This window comes from Alligator mississippiensis, chromosome 3 (genome assembly GCF_030867095.1).
Source record: "Alligator mississippiensis isolate rAllMis1 chromosome 3, rAllMis1, whole genome shotgun sequence".
Classification (NCBI taxonomy): Eukaryota; Metazoa; Chordata; order Crocodylia; family Alligatoridae; genus Alligator; species Alligator mississippiensis.
This window is the reverse complement of record NC_081826.1, coordinates 125,175,195-125,194,950: the sequence shown is the minus strand read 5'-3', so window position 1 is coordinate 125,194,950 and position 19,756 is coordinate 125,175,195. Positions and strand designations below refer to the sequence as shown.

The 19,756-nt window shown below is 43.7% G+C and overlaps 1 protein-coding gene across 4 annotated transcripts in view; it reads right to left on the bottom strand.

The window, feature by feature from the left end:
- The window catches only part of CDH20 (cadherin 20), a 191,856-nt gene that overhangs the window by 2,087 nt on the left and 170,013 nt on the right, over positions 1-19,756 (bottom strand). For all 4 annotated transcript variants that reach the window (XM_019490608.2, XM_019490606.2, XM_006258416.3 and 1 more), the window contains 3 exons: positions 16,768-16,889; positions 9,932-10,049; positions 2,108-2,359 (listed from right to left, as the gene is read on the bottom strand). In XM_019490608.2, the coding sequence (XP_019346153.1) occupies positions 2,108-2,359; positions 9,932-10,049; positions 16,768-16,889 (492 nt within the window). The remainder of the gene's footprint in view (positions 1-2,107; positions 2,360-9,931; positions 10,050-16,767; positions 16,890-19,756) is intronic.

Here is a 19,756-nt window from a genome sequence, read left to right as displayed (position 1 = left end):
AGAGGTGGCAGGGGGAGTGGAGCTGGGGAGGATTATGCTGGCCATTGGAGAGTAGAAGGGGGAGGGAGAATGAAGTAGGAGTGGAGTCTTACCTGTTGGGGCTCTCCTCATTTGGGCAGCAGTTACTTCTGCTATGGCTGCTGCTGTAGCAGCATGGGTTCAAGCTGTTGGAGCTGAAGCACAGGCAGTAGCATGGCCCCCTGGGGTGCTGTTCCTGGTTCCCCATTCACTCCCCATCCCCTCGCAGGGCTGTGCCTGCCATGGTAGAGCTTTCTGGAGTGAAGAGGACCACACTGGTGGTCCCTCTAAGTCAGCGCCTGGGGTTGGTGCCCCACTGACACCTCCCTAGTTATGCTACTGCTTATGGGTACATCTATATGATAGCCACAGCAGTATAATGTAGTGATTCCTGTGTTCAGTTTAAATTAACTCAGATACTTGTAGAAATCTAGCTGTGGCAGTATATGGCACAGCACAGGCAACTGACTTTGCTTCTTAGATGGGTTTTGCAGCCTGCTCCAACAATGCTAACTGGATTGGCATTTACAGGTGAAATTAAATGGAGAAAAGCATAATTGATATATTCTGACTAGGATTAGGAACTATTTAATTAGACTCACTTAGAAGTATGGTGTATTATTAGCTTGAACAGAAAGCCATGCAGATGTGGCTACATTGCTTCCTGTACTAGAGCTTGTTCATTCAGAGCTATTGTGGGTATCTTTGAGCATCACAGCATGGCGAAAAGCAGGATTTTTGACACGTGGGAAACTTCAGTGTTGGAAATTTAGGGATCTATAGGCTTTAAGCACCTACAGTGCTGGTGGCAACTGAGTGGGGGTTTGGAGGGTCTAGAAGTTGGACTTAGGTGCTGCAGCCTCTTTGCACATGCGTCTCTTTGATACTTTTGAAATGTTTTACCCTTTAGTCTATAGCTGCTCAAACTCTACCTCTCTGAAATGCCTGAGAAGGTGGCTATTATCCAAAAGCACATGTAGCAAATGGAGGAACAATTGGACCTTGACTCCTGTTGGTTACCTCCTCCATTCTGCACCAGGTACTGTATGGGCAGGGGGAAGGATGGGATACGTGGAGAGAAGGCTCGGTGTATGTTTGCATTGCTTTGGACAGCATTAGGAACTGCTGCTGTAACACATAACCTCCTGCTTGTCCCCCCCACACAAATATCATGTAGTCACCACATCTGTGAGCATGCCTAAGACAAACAGCAGCACTGAGCATGCACTGAAAAGTGGCTACATGACATTTTTCCAGTATATAGCTTGCATGGTGCCAGGAATGAATTGTCAGGGTGTGTTTTGCTGGCAATGCTATATGGTGCTTTCTGATGCAGTGTTGCCTACTAGCCATGCCCTGAGAGATCCTCAGCACATTAGCTCCACTGTTGAACTTAGAAACAAGAGTGAGGGGACTGTGTGAGTGGGCACATTTACATGAGATGCTGTATTGCTGTAGTGATGAGCTATAGTGACATAGCTCATCACTACAGTGACGTAGCATCGGCAGGCATGAACCATGATGCGACCGCTAGTGTGCAGTAGCAATGTGCTACTATGCAGTAGCTCATTGGTAGTGCGCAGCAGGGTCAGAAACAACCCATGTGGTGCTGGGACTGTGCAGTACCAGCGGTTACTGCATAATCAGGTACACATGTAGATGCATCCACTAAGTATATAGCACAGATTTTTTTTTTTTTAAAGGAGGCAGGTATTCAACATCTTGCAAAAGAACCTTGGAAACCTGCAGATTCAGGTCCAAAGTAACCACATTTTGTAATTCCCTAAGTTCATTTTTATTTCCTCCCACTTAATTGTGGATATGTGTCAAACTTTGACTATTTTACTGTGTGATGGCTGGACCTCTCTGCTCCTACAATCCCTCTTCCCTGACATACTGTCAGGGGAAAGGCTAAGTTTGATAGAGAAGAAGCTTCCATAAAAAGAAGGCAGGAGATTTTTCCTTTACATTACTATGTGCCATTTTTACCAGCATTCTTTTTTTATTCCTTTGCCCCCCCATGGGGCTAAGTGTTACCCTTGTATCTCAAATAGTCAAGGTGAGTGTTGAAAGGGAATGAAGGCTTTACCTAACAAGACAAAGATGCAGGCCAGGATTGCAATAAGCGCGCCTCTACTTAGGCTGACGGGGAGAATGTAGGCCTCTGCATTGCAGGAGATCACCACACCATCATCATCACAGCTGCACACATGGACAGTCAATGTACTGGTGCTGCTCAGCCTGGGGCGCCCATTGTCAGTGATGAGGATAGGGAGGTAAAAGGTGCTCTGCTCATGTTGTCTGAAGCCAGATCGTCTGGTTAAAATCCAGGCAGTATTGTCTAGGGCAAGAAATTAACATAGTTAAATACTTGCATATGGTGTTAACATTTTCAACTGGAGATGCAGATTAGAAAAAAAAGTAGCAGCATCTCTGCTGCCCTCTCTTCTCCTTTGTCTTTCATCATTTTGTCACTAATCAGTATTTTGTCTCAGCCTCCCATCCTGATTCCACCAACTTTTCACGCGAGAGCATATAGGCCTGCAAGGCACACCTCATGGACCTCTCTCACCCTCTGTGACAAAAAGAGCCCAGAGCAAATACTCAGCCTTCAGATCTTGCTACAATACCTTTCAGAAAGCAAGACAGAAATGAACAATTGAGAGCAACTTGTTGTCTCTGTTTGTTCCTGCTTAGCAGCTTTTCTAGGCTTCACTGCTTTGTGCCTCCAGTATAAATGCTGTGGAGACTTCTGTTTAACCCTTGTGGACATGCAGCATACTCTTATTTTTAATGTAGAGCTTGCTTTTTTTTCTCTTCTTCTTCAAGGCTTCTCAGATAACCTGGCCAGAAAATTCTAAGGCATAGAATTCACATAAGATGAAAGAAACAAGATTCCCTGCTTTGATGGTTCAAAACTATTGTTGGTCAAAAAAAAATCACTGAACACTTCTCTGTCAAGAAGTTCAGGTTATTCAGGCTGTGTCCGTTCTGATAGAATTTTTGCTAGGAAAAATTTAACATGTTTCACAAGAAGAACTTCAAAAAAACAGTGTTCTGATTTTTTTTCTGTTTCTATCCCTTTAGGTGAGACTATGTGTTATTATATTGTATTTGAACACATTATACAAGTGTAACAAAATAAATAAAATAGTAAAGGTGAAACCAAATGCTTTGGCAGGGCCAAATGGAAATATTTTAGGACTTTTTTTTTTCCCCAACAGAAAACTTCTACTTGGCTTTTTTGTTCCATTTTATAACAATTTGTCATAATTTTTTTAAATATCAGAATTTCCTGCAGAATGGAGATTCTAGTCCCTAACTAGCTCCACTCAGAACATGAAGCCCTCTCTGTCTCACCCCACCAACCCTTGTAAACTCCTCACAATCAGGGTTTCCTACTTAGAGAGGAAGAGGAGTTGGTCAGAAGAAGTGAGATGCATGTGGCAATTCTTAGTTCTAGTTTCAGGCAAAGGAAACTCCTGTTGAAAACAGCACTAGGTGCTATTGAGACAAAATCTGTGGCATGTAAATTTTTCTGAAGGCCCATCACTGAATAGTAAGTCAGGGCAGCATTATTCCTAAACAGCCTGTGTTACTAGAAGTGAAAAAGAACCTGATGTGGTATGACAGGAGGCTTGGCCCTCTATACAAACATTGAGATACCAATGTATGGACAAAACCATAGCTCCTTTTCTCTTTGGACCTCCAAATTTCATGACAGGATCCTTCTGATAGAATGATGCAGTGGGTTGCAGCTCATGCAATTTTCTACCTAATTTTGCTCCCTCCATCCATAATTAACTTAAAGGAAGTAATAAACTGATTATCCATGCTTTTGGTCTGTGTCACAGAGGGCGCATTTACACATGCACTTTAATGCACAGTGGGCTATTTTACTGTGCATTAAAGCATCACATAGAAAACTGTGCTATTATGCTAAAGCACAGTAAAATAGGCTACTGTGCATTAACTGTCACTAAAAAACCATGTGCATTCTTTACTGTGCATTAAGGAAGTATAATGTGCATTTCCTTAGTACATCACATGGGAGGTACTAACTTTAATGCACCTTACAAAAAGCAACTTAATGCACATGTAGACATGCCCAGATATCCTTAAAATGAAAGGTTGCTGTGCATTTTTGCTAAGTACAGTGAGCATTGTCAGTTAGATCTGGTAATACAACTTTGATTCAGAAAAAGTCTGACAAAGAGGGTGGTGGTATAGGGGCTGGGAGAGAAGCAGGGGAAGGAACTGCTCTATTACTCACATTTTCCTGTCAGTACCAGTGGGTGTGTCTACACAAGATGCTAACTGCGCAGTAGCCTAATAACACTGTGCAGTAGCATGCTGGGCAAAACCTGTGCTAATACGCTACTGTGCAGTAGCATTAGGCATAACCAAGTACTAAATCAATGCACAGTAACTGGTGCCTATAGGAGTGAACTGTTCTTCAGTGTCTCAACACAATCAAAACAGAGTTTAGAAACAAAGTCAAGTCTACCTGTAGCTTGCCACAGATTCAGCTACAATTATGTGATAAGCACCATCCTTCGTGCAGCAAAATTTGTAGCATTATGCTGGATGGCCAAAACTAAGCCCTTTAATACCAAGGAGCTGTTAATATTGGGTTCCCACAAATCATTAAACTGGTTTAGAAATCATGAGTTTGTAAAGAAAAGGAAATGTGTTGGTTTTTTTTAATTAGCTTTCTAGCTTTTGAGCCTGAACAGTTACACTTTCAGGCTTTTCCTTTGTATGTACGAAGGCTAGAAGCTCACTTTTCCCCCCTGAAAACTGAGATTCTTGTTTAATCATATGGATGTCTAGGAACTGGGGCTTTGAGGAGAGAACACCGTGTACCACCATAAAATCCTGAGAGGTGGCAACACTTACGACGTTGCACTGCTTACTGACTACACTTGCTTCTATTTGATAAAGCACAGCTTTTATCATGGGGGACAGATGCAGTCAGCAGAAGTAGGTGGCTGTCAGCTAGCACTCATATGCACACCTATTGTAGAATTCCAGCCCTGTATTTCTTAGGAGCTCTGGATCTTGAAAGAAGGTTAGAGGCTGCAGGGTGTTTCTGCTCCAAGTCTCTCCCTGTGTATACACTCAGGCTGCCTACCAGCCCTGTCTTATCTCTTCCCCAGCTACTGACACAATGCCTTTGTGCAGTGGTCCTATGATAGCAGGTGGAGAAACTGGAGGAATGGCAAGGACCAGCCTTCTGTCTGGATTTATGCTATACCAACAGATATTTCTGAAGCATCTTGGCTTAAAAGGGTAAATTGTGCCGTGGTTTGGCTGCATACAAGTGCTACAGGCTGTTCCTGAGAACACAGACACACTTCTGTCTAAGTGAAAGGGAGCAGGAATCCCAACTGCAATTCAGTTGGACCTTAACCTCATGCAAAGTTGTTCTGTACAGAGAATAAGACTCAGTTAGTTGAAGGGGGGGGGGGGGGGGCGGAATTGTACCCTATTTGTAAAAGAAGAATAAAATGAGTGTTTTTGTACAAAATTTGCTAATATTAGTAAGTGACCAACTGCAAGCATAGGTAACCTGGGTTCCTTTCCAGTCTGAAAATCAAGATTTCTATAATGATACATTAAAGGAGATTTTTTTTGTTGACTGGAGCTTTTTCACTTAGACCTCTCTTAACCATCCATGGAGATGTAGTTCTATTGGGTTCTTCTTGGCATCATGCTTCAGCTGCCCCTTTGGTTTGGTTTTGTTTTACATTGGGCAGGAATCCAGTTCTTCCTTAAAAGCTGCTGGATTAGTTGCATTGTAAGTGCAGTGTGTTTGTGCCAAATGCTGTTGTGATGTGCCTTACCAAATACCAATGAGATTTTGATGCTATGCCCTGTCACAAGCACATGGTAGCTTGCAAGAGGGTTTGTCAGAAATGTGAATACCTCATTTTTCCTGAGTTGACACCTGTTAAACCCTAGTCCCTAAAAGTATTGAGCTGTTGAGTCTACCAAGGTCCCATAAAAATGGATGGTAAGAAAACACAGCTAGGATTTACATCACAACCTTGCAAGAATCAAATGCAGTTTCTTTACATCACAGAGGTCTAGCCTGCAGTATTTATATACAGCACCAAGTGGAAACAAGTCTGTTGCAATGCAGGGTATGAGATTGTACATTTATTGCCAGTCTGTGAATGATCAGAAGGAGCACAGAAGATGTATCATCCTTTGAGACGCATCTCACTCGACGTGGCACGAAGGATCAAACTGCATGCGTTTGTGTCTTTGTGCAAGTGCATGTGAGAGAAAGAGCTACATGTGTTGGTTTCTTCCTGCTCCTTTGTGTACAATGAAAAGAGATTTACTCCCGTGAGGGCAGTGGGACAGAACAGTCATGCTGTACTCCCACAGTCACAGAACAGAAGCACCAGTAGCTCCTGGGGTGGCAAAAGCTACTTTTGCCCCACTGTGCTTCTTACTCATGACAAGGGATACTTTATCGCAGAATTTGTGTTGGCTTTTTTACAACTACAATTATTCTAAGTAATACAAAAACTAAACTTACCAGAAATGGGGAGAGAAAGCACAAGGAGGTGGCCAGAGTTGAGAAAGAAAGAGACAGTCAATTTTGGGGAAGACATTTTTTTCAGCTTTAATCTCTGTCACATCAAACAGAGATAAGCTCTGATTTAAGAAAAGGGATCTTTAACAACCTGCCAGTCATGGAGGCACCTTAAAATATAGAGGGATCTTTTTTTATAACTGGTGATGAAAATCCACATACTGGTATGAAATTGGTACTTGTACCTATTTATGTTTGTTTCTTAGTTTTAATAACTAAAAGCTGGAATTCAAACAGCATAGAGTCAGGAGAAGACCATATTCAAAACTGCCTTGTTGATTCAGGAAACTATCTATTAGGCTGCAGTTCCTCCTGTCCTGATGGCAAAAAAAATAATTAATGTCTTTTCTCTCCTGTAGAAGTAGTGATGGGTCCATTTCAGCATGCTAGACAGAAAGGGGAGGGGTCCTATACACGTGATGGAGCTGTGTTCCAACATGTGCTAATTAGCATGTCCTGGAGCAGATTCAATTAATAGAGTCTGCTGTGAGTCTGCTGGAGTATGCTAATTAACACACTCCAGCAGCCTCCACCTCGTGTATTCAGTGTCCCCACATTTCAAAATGATGGTGGGGGTGCTTTAACTAAAGCTCATTTGATAAGCTTTAGTTAAAGTGCCCCCACCGCCATTTTGCAGTGCAGGATGCTGAATACATGTGATGCAGCAAGCACTTTAATTGAGTGGTTCTCAGAGCCTCTCTAATTAAAGTTCCCCACTTTCCCCACCCCAGAGCATATGTATAGATGCCTGGGGTCTGCAGTCTGAAGAGCTATGTAATAAACCAGTTGTAATTGTTGCTAGAGTTCTGCAGCTCTAATTACTCTTAATCCTTGCATTGGCTACCAATGTAATCAGACCCACAGCTAATTTGACTAGGTTATTCTCTTCCTCCAAATTGTGCGGTATTAGTCTATTGGCTAGAACACATCAATGTCACTCAGGAGTTCTGGGTTCTGATCCTAGTTTTGCCACATTGTGACTTTGGAGAGATGTATGCTATTTTTCATCCTCATAATCTGTAAATGCCTTTGAGGTCCCCAGACAAAAATATGAACTCTTTCATTTAAAGTTGCCACTGAACTCCATATTGTGGTAAAAGCAAATTTTTGTGGTTTGGTATTTAATATGTACACTATGAATTTGTAACAAGTAATATCACTAAGTTTACTTACATGCATGGATCTGAAAACCTGGTACATGACAGAGCACAGAAGGCAGAGCTATCCCATCGCTGCTGTCACTATACATTATACAAAGAATGGCCTTAGACAGAAACAGTACATCTGATGTTGAGAATTTTCATACGTTTCCTTTTTTTTAGAACAATGCTGTGAGGATGAAATGAGCCTAGTTTACCAAACGTTACAGTGATGGTTGCTGTCAATTTTATTGGCAAATTATGCCCTCAAAGAAAGAAAGACAAGGTCAAAGAATATTGAATAGATTAACTTTAGGGGCCATGTGCAAATAAACATTAGGGGTGGAGAGAGCAATGGCTTTCTGCCAGGAAAGGCTACCTTGCAATCTTCACATATTGCCCATTTGTTAAAGATGACAGAAGCTCCCTTATGCATACATGTCACATAGCTGGACATTGGTTAAAAATATTGCAGGTGTCTTTACCCTTACTTATTTTAACAGTCTCGAATTTACCCTTGCTCATTTGTGGCACCTTACATATTATACAAAAAAAAAAAATCCCATACAAATCCAGGGCAACATAGGCTAAATTCCCATTTGTAGAGCAGTTGCATATGAGCATGGTAGCTCTTTAAAGGCCTTCTCTGTTTCCCATTGAAACCTGATAGGGTCTGACTTCACTCCATTATTTGTCTGCTGAGAGATCCTCATTGTAGTCTACAACTGTGGTGTCTTCCATGTTTTGACCACCAATCCTAAAGCAAACAGTGGTGTACCCTAACAGAAAGCAAATTCCACAGATTAGGGTGTTCTAAATACCAGTGTTCTGCCACAAGTCCTGGGAAGTTCTTTTCCAAAAACTGCAGCATCTAACTGCTGCAATGGGGCTGGCTCTCATTACCAGCTTGGTCAATCCAGATGTTTGAGGATCTTGAAGACTGTAACCAACATTGTAAATGGCTCTTGGTACAAATAGTGAGAGTGTAAACCAGAGCTGACCCGAGCAGGGTGTAGGGCCTGGGGCAAATCAGCCCATGAGGGGCCACGTCACTGCTCCGATCCCATGTGCCCTGGACCCAAAGTAGCTACTGCTGTGATCGGCAGTGGGATGGGAGGGGTAGCGAGTGGCTGGACGCAAAGCAAGTGGCAGTGGTGTGGAGTTGCCACAGCCACTCTGCCCAGTGGGGCCCTCCAATGTGCAGGGCCTGGGGTAGTTGCCCCGATTTGCGCCCCTCCACCCCCCGGGACAGACCTGTGTACAACTGAGGATGGAGCCACAGCTGGTATGAGCTTGCACAAGTCCCATTGACTGCACTGGAGTTAACGGTCATTTACACCACCTGATAACCAGGGATCCTGGTTGTCTCTGATTTAAAAAAAATCCCCATTTTTCTGTGAGCCTTATTTATATCCCTAGTTGTGAACAAGATCAGTCCCAGTCAAAATGGTTTTCCACTTTGATTCACCCCTTTGCACTGAGCAGCTTTTATTTGAATAAAGGATTGATTATCTCTGGCCATGTGTTTTTTCACTTACTACTGTTTCCTTTTCTGGGTATTCCTTTGTGGCTTTTCTATTTCTGCTCAGTTAATCTTAGACAGCATCTTACCTTCCTGCCAAGTTTCTCCCAAAAGCTCTCAAAGCCTGTTCTTTTTTTCATAAGCAATAAATAGACAAGTATAAAGGAGAAATGGGATGAGCTTTGAGAAAAGAGAGGAGATGTTTGGAACAATACCTCTGCTCACTTTCATTGTCTAGAAGAAAATGTGAAGGTATAAAAACAGTGATATAATTCTATTTGGATTTGCCTCCTAATTCCAAATTTCTATTTTACCTCTAAGAATCTCTTTCTGAATGAAAACCAAGTCCCACTCTTGTAACTGTAGATGCCCACAGTGTTACTGCAAGATAGGAATTTGCTTACACCAACTAATTTCCTCAAAGACAAAAGCCTATAGGTGGGAAATATTCGTATAGTGGTAAATACTGTGTAACCCTCAACTGTATGAATTAATCTGTCATTTTATCACTGCCTTTAAGGAGCAGGTGTCGGCTGGCATTATATGCAGTGGCAGTCTCACCAAGCAATGCAAGTCAAAACCTCTCAAGTCCAACTTGTGCAGGAGAGATTACTGTAACTAACTGACTGTGTCCACTCTGATTACCTTGATTGTCCCTTAGAGTAAAGTTGGGGTTGTTAGCTGCCTCAGGAGCCAAGCTGTAGTAGAAGTGCTGACCCTCCTGCGGGTCATCCTGGTCTACTGCACTCACTGTCTGAATGAGCTGTATGGTGCAAGAACAAAACAGAAACAGATTGGTAACAGTTCTGACAGGGAGACGCTGCTTCAAAATTACAATTTCAAAACAAATGATTGCAGTATTTGGATAAGACCATCTTGCTGAGGGCTCAGAGAGAAACAAAAGGAACAGCCATAGCTTGGTGGACTCCATTTTATTGCACTGCAATTGGACAAGTCATATGAAAACAAAGGATGATTCGATTTGCCTAAAATAGTGGACAGCCTCCCACTCCCCATCTCAAATATAACTTGTTTTTTATTGAAGTTCAGAGATGCTCAGAAAAGAAGAGCCTATTGTCATGAGATGTCCAGGCTCATTTTCTAGTGCTAAGATTTAAAATGAAAGCTTTCAGACGTTTAACCTTACCAGACTGCTAATGAATATTTTGACCACAACTGAAAACATTTTGGCTAAGTACAAATAGTCAAAAAGCCCAAGAATGAATTGATTCAGTCTTTGTAGGTTATTCTAAGATGTCTAGATTGAACTGATAAGCCAGTGAACAGACTTTTGATTCTGGAAATGCAGCCACATGCCTGTAGTGGCCCAGGCCAAAAGCCAGAGTATGCTTGAGCATGTCTCCCTGCTCCACTGGAGCAGACAGTTTTGACCAAGGCTAGCCTACCCACCCTGTGAGAGGGCATTTGTGGGGGAAGTGCAAAGCATCCTGGGATGCTGAGGGACTGTGGGTTAACTTGAATCTAGAGGGGATCTGGGACAGAAGTTCAATAAACCAATTTAACTTAAATTAGTTAAGTCAGATATTACATCCATCCAGGTTTATCTTAAACTGGTTTTAGCCACTTTGAAAGCAGTTTATGTGCACTGAACTTCTGTTGCATTACAGATTAGAACTGGTTTCCGATCACTTATACTGGTTTATGTGTAACTTCAGTCCCCAGCCTTTAAGGTATGTTTCACAGCGAAAATGTTTTACTTGGCTTTCAAAGAAACAAAAAAGATAATCTGCAGTGTTTTATATATATTTTATATATAGAGATTCATTGCATCTCATTTCTAAGTAGGGGTACAGAGATAAGATTTTTTGGGCCAATACCAATGGCCAATTATTGACCAGCCATACTGGTCGATACTGATCTGATTGCTGATATGTAGCCCAGCAGCTTGGATAACAGCATTCAGCCAGTAAGTCTACTGGGAGGAGAAGGGATGTGGAGGAGGGAAGGTGAGTGTGGGGGGCAGATTGAGGTCCCTGCGGTGAGGGAGGAATGGGGTAGGAGCAGGCAATGCCCAGCTGGGGTGAGGCAGAGTGCAGGATGGAGCCAGTGGCTCATCTGGCGGGCTGGGGTGGGGGGAGGGGTGGGGCGGCTCCTGCCACTGTGCACATCCCCAGAGGAGGCAAAGGGACATGTACCCCTCCAGATCTGTGTGTGGGGTAGAGGCAGGCTGCCGCTATGTGTTTGGGGCTGGGGCTGTGCCTACCTCTTCCTAGCGGCTGTGGTTGGGCTGGGTAGGGTAGTGAGAGGTGGGCAGCAGTGGTGCTAGGAGGGCTGGTATGGGGTGGGGCTACAGCCACCTCAAAATTTGGTGTAGCCCCCCTCCTAGTGCCATCCTCCCTGCACCACTCCACCCAGCTCAAGTGCAGCTTCTGGGAAGAGGCAGGCAAAGCCCCAGCCCCAAGTGCGCTTTAGCAGCCTGCCTCCACACCATGCACAGATCTGGGGGGCACATGCCCCCCCACAGCCCTCCGCACACCCCCAGCTGGGCACGGCCTGCCCCTGCCCCAACCCTACTCCCTCCCTCACTGTGAGGTTCTTGATCTGTCCCCCCATGCCCCTTCCCTCCCACAGACTTACTGGCCAGATGCAAATCTCCAAATTTCTAGGCTGCACTCCTGGCAGTGTGCATGCTGTGGCTGCACACATATATGTGGCATTTATCAGCAATGTTATCGGCCACATCAGCCAAAAAAAGCCGATTGCTGATAATGTCAATTTTCCTTTTATTGGTGCTGATACAATATGGACTGATGTATTGGTGCAACTCTATTTCTAAATGATGATTGTTCCATATGTTGAAACAATATTTAACTGTGTAACTTTTACTACCATGACCTTAATCTGTTTTTGAATAGAGTATAAACCTTCCTCCTCTGCCTTTATATTCTACCTTCAATGAAACAACATTCAGGGTTCAGAAGAATTAGTGATGGTGATGCTCTAGGTGATCTACTGTTTAAAATACCTTGGATGAAATCCTGGCTCACCAAAATCAATGAAACTATTTCGATTAACTTCAGTGGAGCAAAGAGATAATCCTTAATTTTTAATTCATTAGGTTATTCATATAGAGTCAACAGTGAAACAAAAGCAAACAAAAATTCCCTTAAGCTAGAAATATAATAATAAAGTTTGGAAAGAAACTAAAACAGAAGCTGATTCACAGCCAAGTTCTACTATCCTTATTCATACCGACTCTGTCAAGTAGACTGATGAGTTTACTGGGGATAAGAGCAGAGTAAGCTACTTCGCAGCATGAACAACTGTAGCAAAATCTATTTTGTTTAGCTTTTAGGCAAGGAATACTTCTCTGCTTCATTTTATACTATTGTATTTTATTTCCTGATGAAAAATAAATGATGATCTTGGGCAGCCTTAAATAACACATCAAATCTGATGCTTCTAACTTTTCAAAATGGCACAAAGGGATTTAACTACATGATTTCAGTTAATCTCTACTAGAATTGCATGTTTAACTTCTCACACGCTATTTGGAAAGTCTGCCCTTTAGTGAAACTTTCTTCTCCAAAAACTAAGTAGCAATTTTTCTTTGCTGCCTAATTAGAGGACTTTTTAAACATAGGGGCCAAAGTTACTCTTGATACAAAGGGACTCACTTCAGGGAAGTCACCACAGCTATGAGTATGGCACAGTCATTTCAGTACAGTCTACAGTGGTGAGTAAGCTTAAGAAATTTTAATGAAGCCAAGAGTGGGTCATAAATGTTGTATGGATAATTTTTTTCTTTCAGAACTGAAAGTTGGTCATCCCACTTTTAAAACTAGGTAATCTACTTTGCCTTGGGGTGATGTCCCAGTTTCAAGTTCAGCTGCTCCTGAGATCACTGGCTGAACTCCCACTGACTGCAGTAAGTGAAAGGTCACCTCTATGCTGACGCTGTGCTGCACCACAGGCTTGCAAACCCCGCTCACTGACTCCTGTTCTTTGTGAACCCAATCCCAGAAAGGAGACAATTATAGGCCCCTTAAAGGAGGCCGTATGTGGGCATCAGTGAGCATGCTTGATAAAGAATTCATGAGGGTAACATTTAGGGTTATTCTCATGGGTAGCATTGCCTCATTGAAGAGTGAACAGTCAGGGTGTACTTCATAGCAGCACTCTCATGTATGACCTGGAGATGATGTAGACTAGGGCTGTGTGAAGCTTTGGTCACTAATCTGATTTGGAGGAGATTCAGCCCAATTTGGTGGCTGAATATCCGAATCCAAATTGAATCAGGAGACCCTTTAATCTCTTTGAATCAAATCAGACCACCCTGAATCGATTTGGAGAGATTCAGAATGATTCGACGATTTGATTCAGAAAGATTCGACATAGACACTGGGGTGTGTGAAACGGGCTGATTCGGATCACTGTCCCAATTCGTTGATTCAGATCACTGTCCCAATTTGATTTGGCCGATTCAATGCTGATATGGAGAATCAGCAATTCGGCCATAGACACAGTTTTAAATGTTTTTTGTACATACCTTGAGGCACCAGGCGTGGCTTGTGAATGATGAGATGGTGGGGCAGATGGAGCATCCCACAGGAGCGTGGGTGAGGACCCTGAATGGCCGGTGGTGAACTCGGAAGTGGACTGGAAGTACTTCTGGTCCACTTTCAGGTCCACCACCGTGCCCCCCTGCAGCACCCCCAGTTTGGCAATCAGCTGTGGGGGGACCCCCAGATCCAGGAGGCATCAGTTGCTGAGCTGGGGTGGGAGGGGTGCAGCACACTCCCCGGTGGACCCAAAAGTGGACCGGAAGTGCTCCTGGTCCACTTCTGGGTCTACTGCTGAGCGCACTGGGGAGCCTTCTGCATCCTGTGGGATGCTCCATCCACCCCAGCATCTCAGCATTCATGAGCTGCCTGGTACCTAGAGGTATGTAGAAAAAAGATTTAAAGCTGTGACAGAGTGAAAAGCTATGACTGTTCCACAGTATCTATTTTTCTCCAGGTAAAAAGAACCTGAAAACTTCACTAATAAAGCAAAAGATTTACTTAGGGAAGATTTTGCTGATGACACTAAGATGTGGGGCGAGGTGAACACACTTGAAGGGAGAGAGAGGCTGCAAATAGATTTAGACAGACTACAAAAGTGGGCAGATGAGACTAGGATGGGGTTCAACATAGACAAATGCAGGGTGCTGCACCTTGGGAGAAGGAATCCACAGCATACATACAGGCTGGGGAGTTCCCCTCTTGAAAGCACAGAGGCGGAAAGGGATCTTGAAGTCATTATTGACTCCAAGATGAACATGAGCTGCCAACGCCAGACCACAGCCATCAAGGCCAGCCATACCTTGTCATGCATCCAAAGGTGAATCTCAAGTGTCCAGAGAGGTGATACTCCCCCTCTATGTGACTTTGGTCAGGCCACAGTTGGAGTACTGCGTCCAGTACTGGGCGCCGCACTTCAAAAGGGATGTGGCCAGCCTGGAGAGGGTTCAGAGGAGGGCCACGTGCTTGGTGAGAGGGCAGCAGGACAGGGCCTACGAGGAAAGACTGAGGGACCTGAACCTGTTCAGCCTCAGCAAGAGGAGGCTGAGGGGGGATGTGGTGGCTGTCTACAAACTCATCAGGGGAGATGAACAGCAACTAGGTAGAGCCCTTTTCTCCCCAGCACCACCTGGGGTGACAAGGAACAATGGTAATAAGCTGATAGAGAATAGGTTTAGGTTGGAGATCAGAAGGCAATATTTTTCAGTTAGGTTGGCCAAAATCTGGAACCAGCTTCCCAGGGAAGTGGTCCTCGCCCCTACCTTAGGCAAATTCAAGAGGAGGTTGGATGATCATCTGTCTGGGGTCTTGTGAACCCAGCATTCATTCCTGCCTGTGGCAGGGGGTCAGGCTAGATGATCTGTTCAGGTCCCTCCTGACCCTAGCTACTATGAAACTATGTCTGAATCATTGAATCTTTCTGAATCTCCTGAATTGATTCAGAGGGTTCTGATTCAATTCAGAGAGATTAAAGGGTCTCCTGATTTGATTCAGATTTGGCGATTTGGCTGCTGAATTGGGCCGAATCGCAGCTGAATCGAATCAGCGACCAAAGTTTTGCACAGCGCTAATAGACACAGCTTTAAATGTTTTTTCTACCTACCTCAAGGTACCAGGTGGCTCTTGAATGCTGAGATGGTGGGGCGGATGGAGCATCCAACAGGACTGGGGCGGGGAGGGGGTCCCCAGTGCACTCGGCAGCAGACCTAGAAATGGACCAGAAGCACTTCTGGTCCACTTCTGGGTCTGCCAGGGAGCATGCTGGGCCCCCCGCCTGGCTCAATGACTGTTGCCTCCTGGGTCTAGGTGGGCACCTGGGGTCCCCCCATGGCTGATTGCTGAGCCGGGGACAGGGCTAGGGGGGGCCCCCAGTGCACTTGGCAGCAGACCCAGAAGTGGACTGGAATTACTTCCGGTCCACTTTTGGGTTTGCTACTAAGCATGCTGCCCTCCCCCCCCCCCATGCTCCTGTGGGACGCTCTATCTGCCCCACCATTGCAGCATTCATAAGCCATGCCTAGTACCTCGAGGTATGTAGAAAAAACATTTAAAGCTGTGTCTATAGCTGAATTGCTGATTCTCTGAATCAGCATTGAATCTTCAGATTTGGATTTGGCCGAATCGAATTGGGACAGGGATCTGAATCAACGAATCGAATCACTGTCCCCGATTTGGGCTGAATCTGAATCAAATACAGTCCATTTTGCACACTCCTAAATGTAGACATGACCTTAATGGAAGTTTGGTGTGGAATATGGGTATCCTGCTGGAGCAGCTCATGTTCCAAGGACATGGTGGAGAAAGAAAGAAATCGGATTGTGGAGTTATTGTGGCTTACTTCAGAGGGGTGATCCTTAATTTACAAACAAGTAAATGAATGGAATCTGGTGTCCCATGTTAGAAACTCAGGCTTGAATTCTTGTAGATTTGCCTTATAACTTCATTCTTTGGAGGTGGATATACTAAGCATCTCCCTGTGTGGGGGAGTCTCCTGTACACCACTTTTTAGGAAACAAACTCTATCTGCCATGTCTGAACACTAACAATTCCATGAGAACACTAGTGATTCCATGACACTTTCCTCTCCTTGTTGCTGTTGTGCTACATGCAGTTTCCTGGCACCATCCCCAAAGATGGCTCATTTTAGCAATGCAGTGAATCATGCCCATAGTTTGCAAAATACCTTTGATCTAATGATGGGGATAAAAGGTGCTACCTGTGTTATTATTGTTAATATGATGTACTTTTGGAAAACAATGAAACCAGTAGAGGATATACATTGAAGAACAGTACTGTCTGCTGCTGAACAGAGCTCCGGTAAAACACTAATATTTTGTATTACAAGTCTCCTCACGTCTTCTCCTTCCTTTCTTAGCTGCTAATATGTCCTTTTGAATGCAGTAGCTCATGTAAAATAATGCTCATCTCTCATACACAGACATTGTCAGGACTCCTCACCTGGCCAGCTTTTGCATTTTCACACACAAAAGCTTCATAGAACCTGGCAAATTCAGGAGCATTGTCATTCACATCCAGGACCTTGACTGTGACTGATACACTGCCAACTTGTGAGGGGTTGTCTAAAAGAAGGAAGGAAAAAAATAAATACAGGGAATTTGTAGTCACTGGACAAAAGCAGCGCCTTGCACTACCAAAAGAAAAGGAGACTTAGATTAGCTTAATTGCAATAAGTGAAATTATTTTAATTATAATGTGTGTAGGTTGTGGACACCGAGACTAGGAACAGGCATGCAAAAACCTGAGGAAGAATCAATTTAAGTTATGTGGTTTTCTGTAAGCAGCTTAGGTTAGATCAGTAGTAATACCAAGTCCCAGACTGAATTCTAAACTCCATGGATCACGGCTTTTTGAAACAAAACTCTTTTGGGGTGAAAAATCTTCATCCTGGTCTCAGTCCCAAGTAAAATGTTTAGAACATTTGAGAAGTTCCTCAAGAGTTAAGATAGGGGTGCAACGATTGGTTTCATTTTGTTTAGGATCAGAGAATCCTGAATTTCTGCAGGGGTTTGGACAAGATAACCTTCAAGGTCCTTCCTTTGGATTACCTGGTCTAGTCTTGGTTCTGAAAGCACTGGGATCAAGAAGCCTTTATTTAAAAGCATTTTTGTTCCACAGAGCATTCCTTTTTTTTGTTGTTGCAATTTTATAATGCTGATAATTTTTGTCCCTTACAATTAAGAATTTCTGCTATAAAAACTTTTGATATTTTTGACAATTGTGTCCAACGAATATTTTTGTTCATATTTGAGAACCAATGTAAATTGGGATAAAGAAGAAATATAAAGTTGAAAAAAAATTAACCAAAGTTTTTTCACTGAAATGTCAATTTTCAATAAAAAGGTTCAAATTCTGATTGTATCATTTGTGAAAATTGTGGTGCATTTATTAATTAGTTCCATGGCTTGAAAACTTCAGAAGAGCTGAGTTCAGAAGCATAAAGCCAAATGTTATCAGCATTTATCAGTCCAGTAAATAGGTTCATATACAGTCTGGAATTTTTTTAATGCTTTATCTACAGTAGCTCTATTGCAGGTGACATGATACATTACAGAGCTAATATTGTTAAATGATTTTACTTTTCACTAGGTTATAATTTAAATCTCTGGGTGCATTTACTCATTCGCTCAACTGCAGAGCTGACTAATTAGCTCTGCAGTAAAGCGTTACTGTGTACACATGCACCCGTATTACAGCACAGTGAATTAATTAACACTGCTGTAGGATAGTACTGTCTGGTAGGGCTGTGTGAAATTGTGGTCCCTGTTTCGATTTGACCTGATTCAGTGGCTGAATCTCTGAATCAGAATCAAATCAGGAGACCCTTTAGTCTCTCCAAATTGAATCAGAACCCTCCAAATCAGTTCGGAGCGATTTGGAAAGATTCAGTGATTTGGACATAGACACAGCTTTAAACGTTTTTTCTACGTACCTCAAGGTACCAGGTGGCTCATGAATGCTGAGATGGCAGGGCAGATGGAGCGTCCCACAGGAGCATGGGGGCTCCCCAGTGCACTCAGCAGCCGTCCCGGAAGTGGACCAGAAGCACTTCTGGTCCACTTCCGGGTCCACCGGGGAGCACGTGGGGGGCCCCCCTCTGCCCCCCCGGCTCGGCAACTGGTGCCTCCTGAGTCTGCGGAGGTGCTTGGGGTCCTCTCATGGCTGATCGCTGAGCTGGAGTACTTCCAGTCCACTTTCAGGTTCACCGCTGAGCATGTAGGGGCTCCCCTGTGTTCCTGTGCCACACTTCATCCACCCCAGCATCACAGCACTCATGAGCCGTGCCTGGTACCTCGAGGTATGTAAAAAAAAATGTAAATCTGTGTCTGTGACCGAATCACTGATTCTCCAAATCAGCATCGAATCTTCAGATTTGGATTCGGCCGAATTGAATCGGGAGCAGTGATCGAATCAAGTAATTGAATCAATGTCCCCAATTCGGTCTGAATCTGAATCCAAATTGAATACAGCCTGTTTCACACACCCCTACTTTCTCGGATAAGTACTATCCTACAGCAGAGTAATGTGTTGAAATGTACATGTAGATGGTGACCAGGGCTGGCTGGGGCATGAGGGTATACAGTGTGGGAGCTGCCTGCCAGCATGCTGAGCTGGGATGGAACAGCCCTGGGATGACAGGCTGACCTCTGAACTCCCTGGCGTCTGGGCTTGCTCTGCCCTGGCTCTATGTACTGTGGTCCCAGGCACATGTATAAACACTGTGCCCGAGGGCAATAAACTCCGGTGCAGTTTGCGGTTTGCACCGGAGTTTATTGCTATGTGCTAATTACATGTGTAGATGAACCCTCTGACTTGCCATCTATCCATATATGTTCCTTTGCTGCATCTGTCACTGACATATGAATGTCTCATTTATAGAATTGCTTATACTCAATTAATTTGCAACTAGAAGCCTTATTCATGGGTGCATACTGACACTGGCAATTTAAAAACTAGATGTTTAAAGAAAATACTGTTCTGCTTTATGTGGAAAAGGAAAATTCCATTGTCTCACAAACATTATGGAACCTAATTTTTGTCTGAAGACAAACTCCTCAGGGAATGAGCCAGGGGATGTTGTGAAAAGGATATTGACCATTGCATTGTTCTGATCTTAGCACTGCTCTCTGCATAGCTGCAATTGAACCTGTGGGTTCACAGGCCTGCAGGGATTTGAAAATAAAACTAAGGACTGGTAGTGTTGGTGTAAGGTCACTTCAGATATGTGCGTGAAGGGTGTGTGTGCAATATAAGAGCCCTTACATTGGTTGTACACAAGTGGAGTGGGTCATCCTTATTTTTGAGTGATCCTCCTGGACTGAGTCAGTATGTAACTATAAGGAATGCAACCAGGGCACCAGCCCTGGCTGCTGACGTAGCAAGGGTACTGGAAGCACTTGTACATGTGATGGGGGTTTAGTCCTCAGGG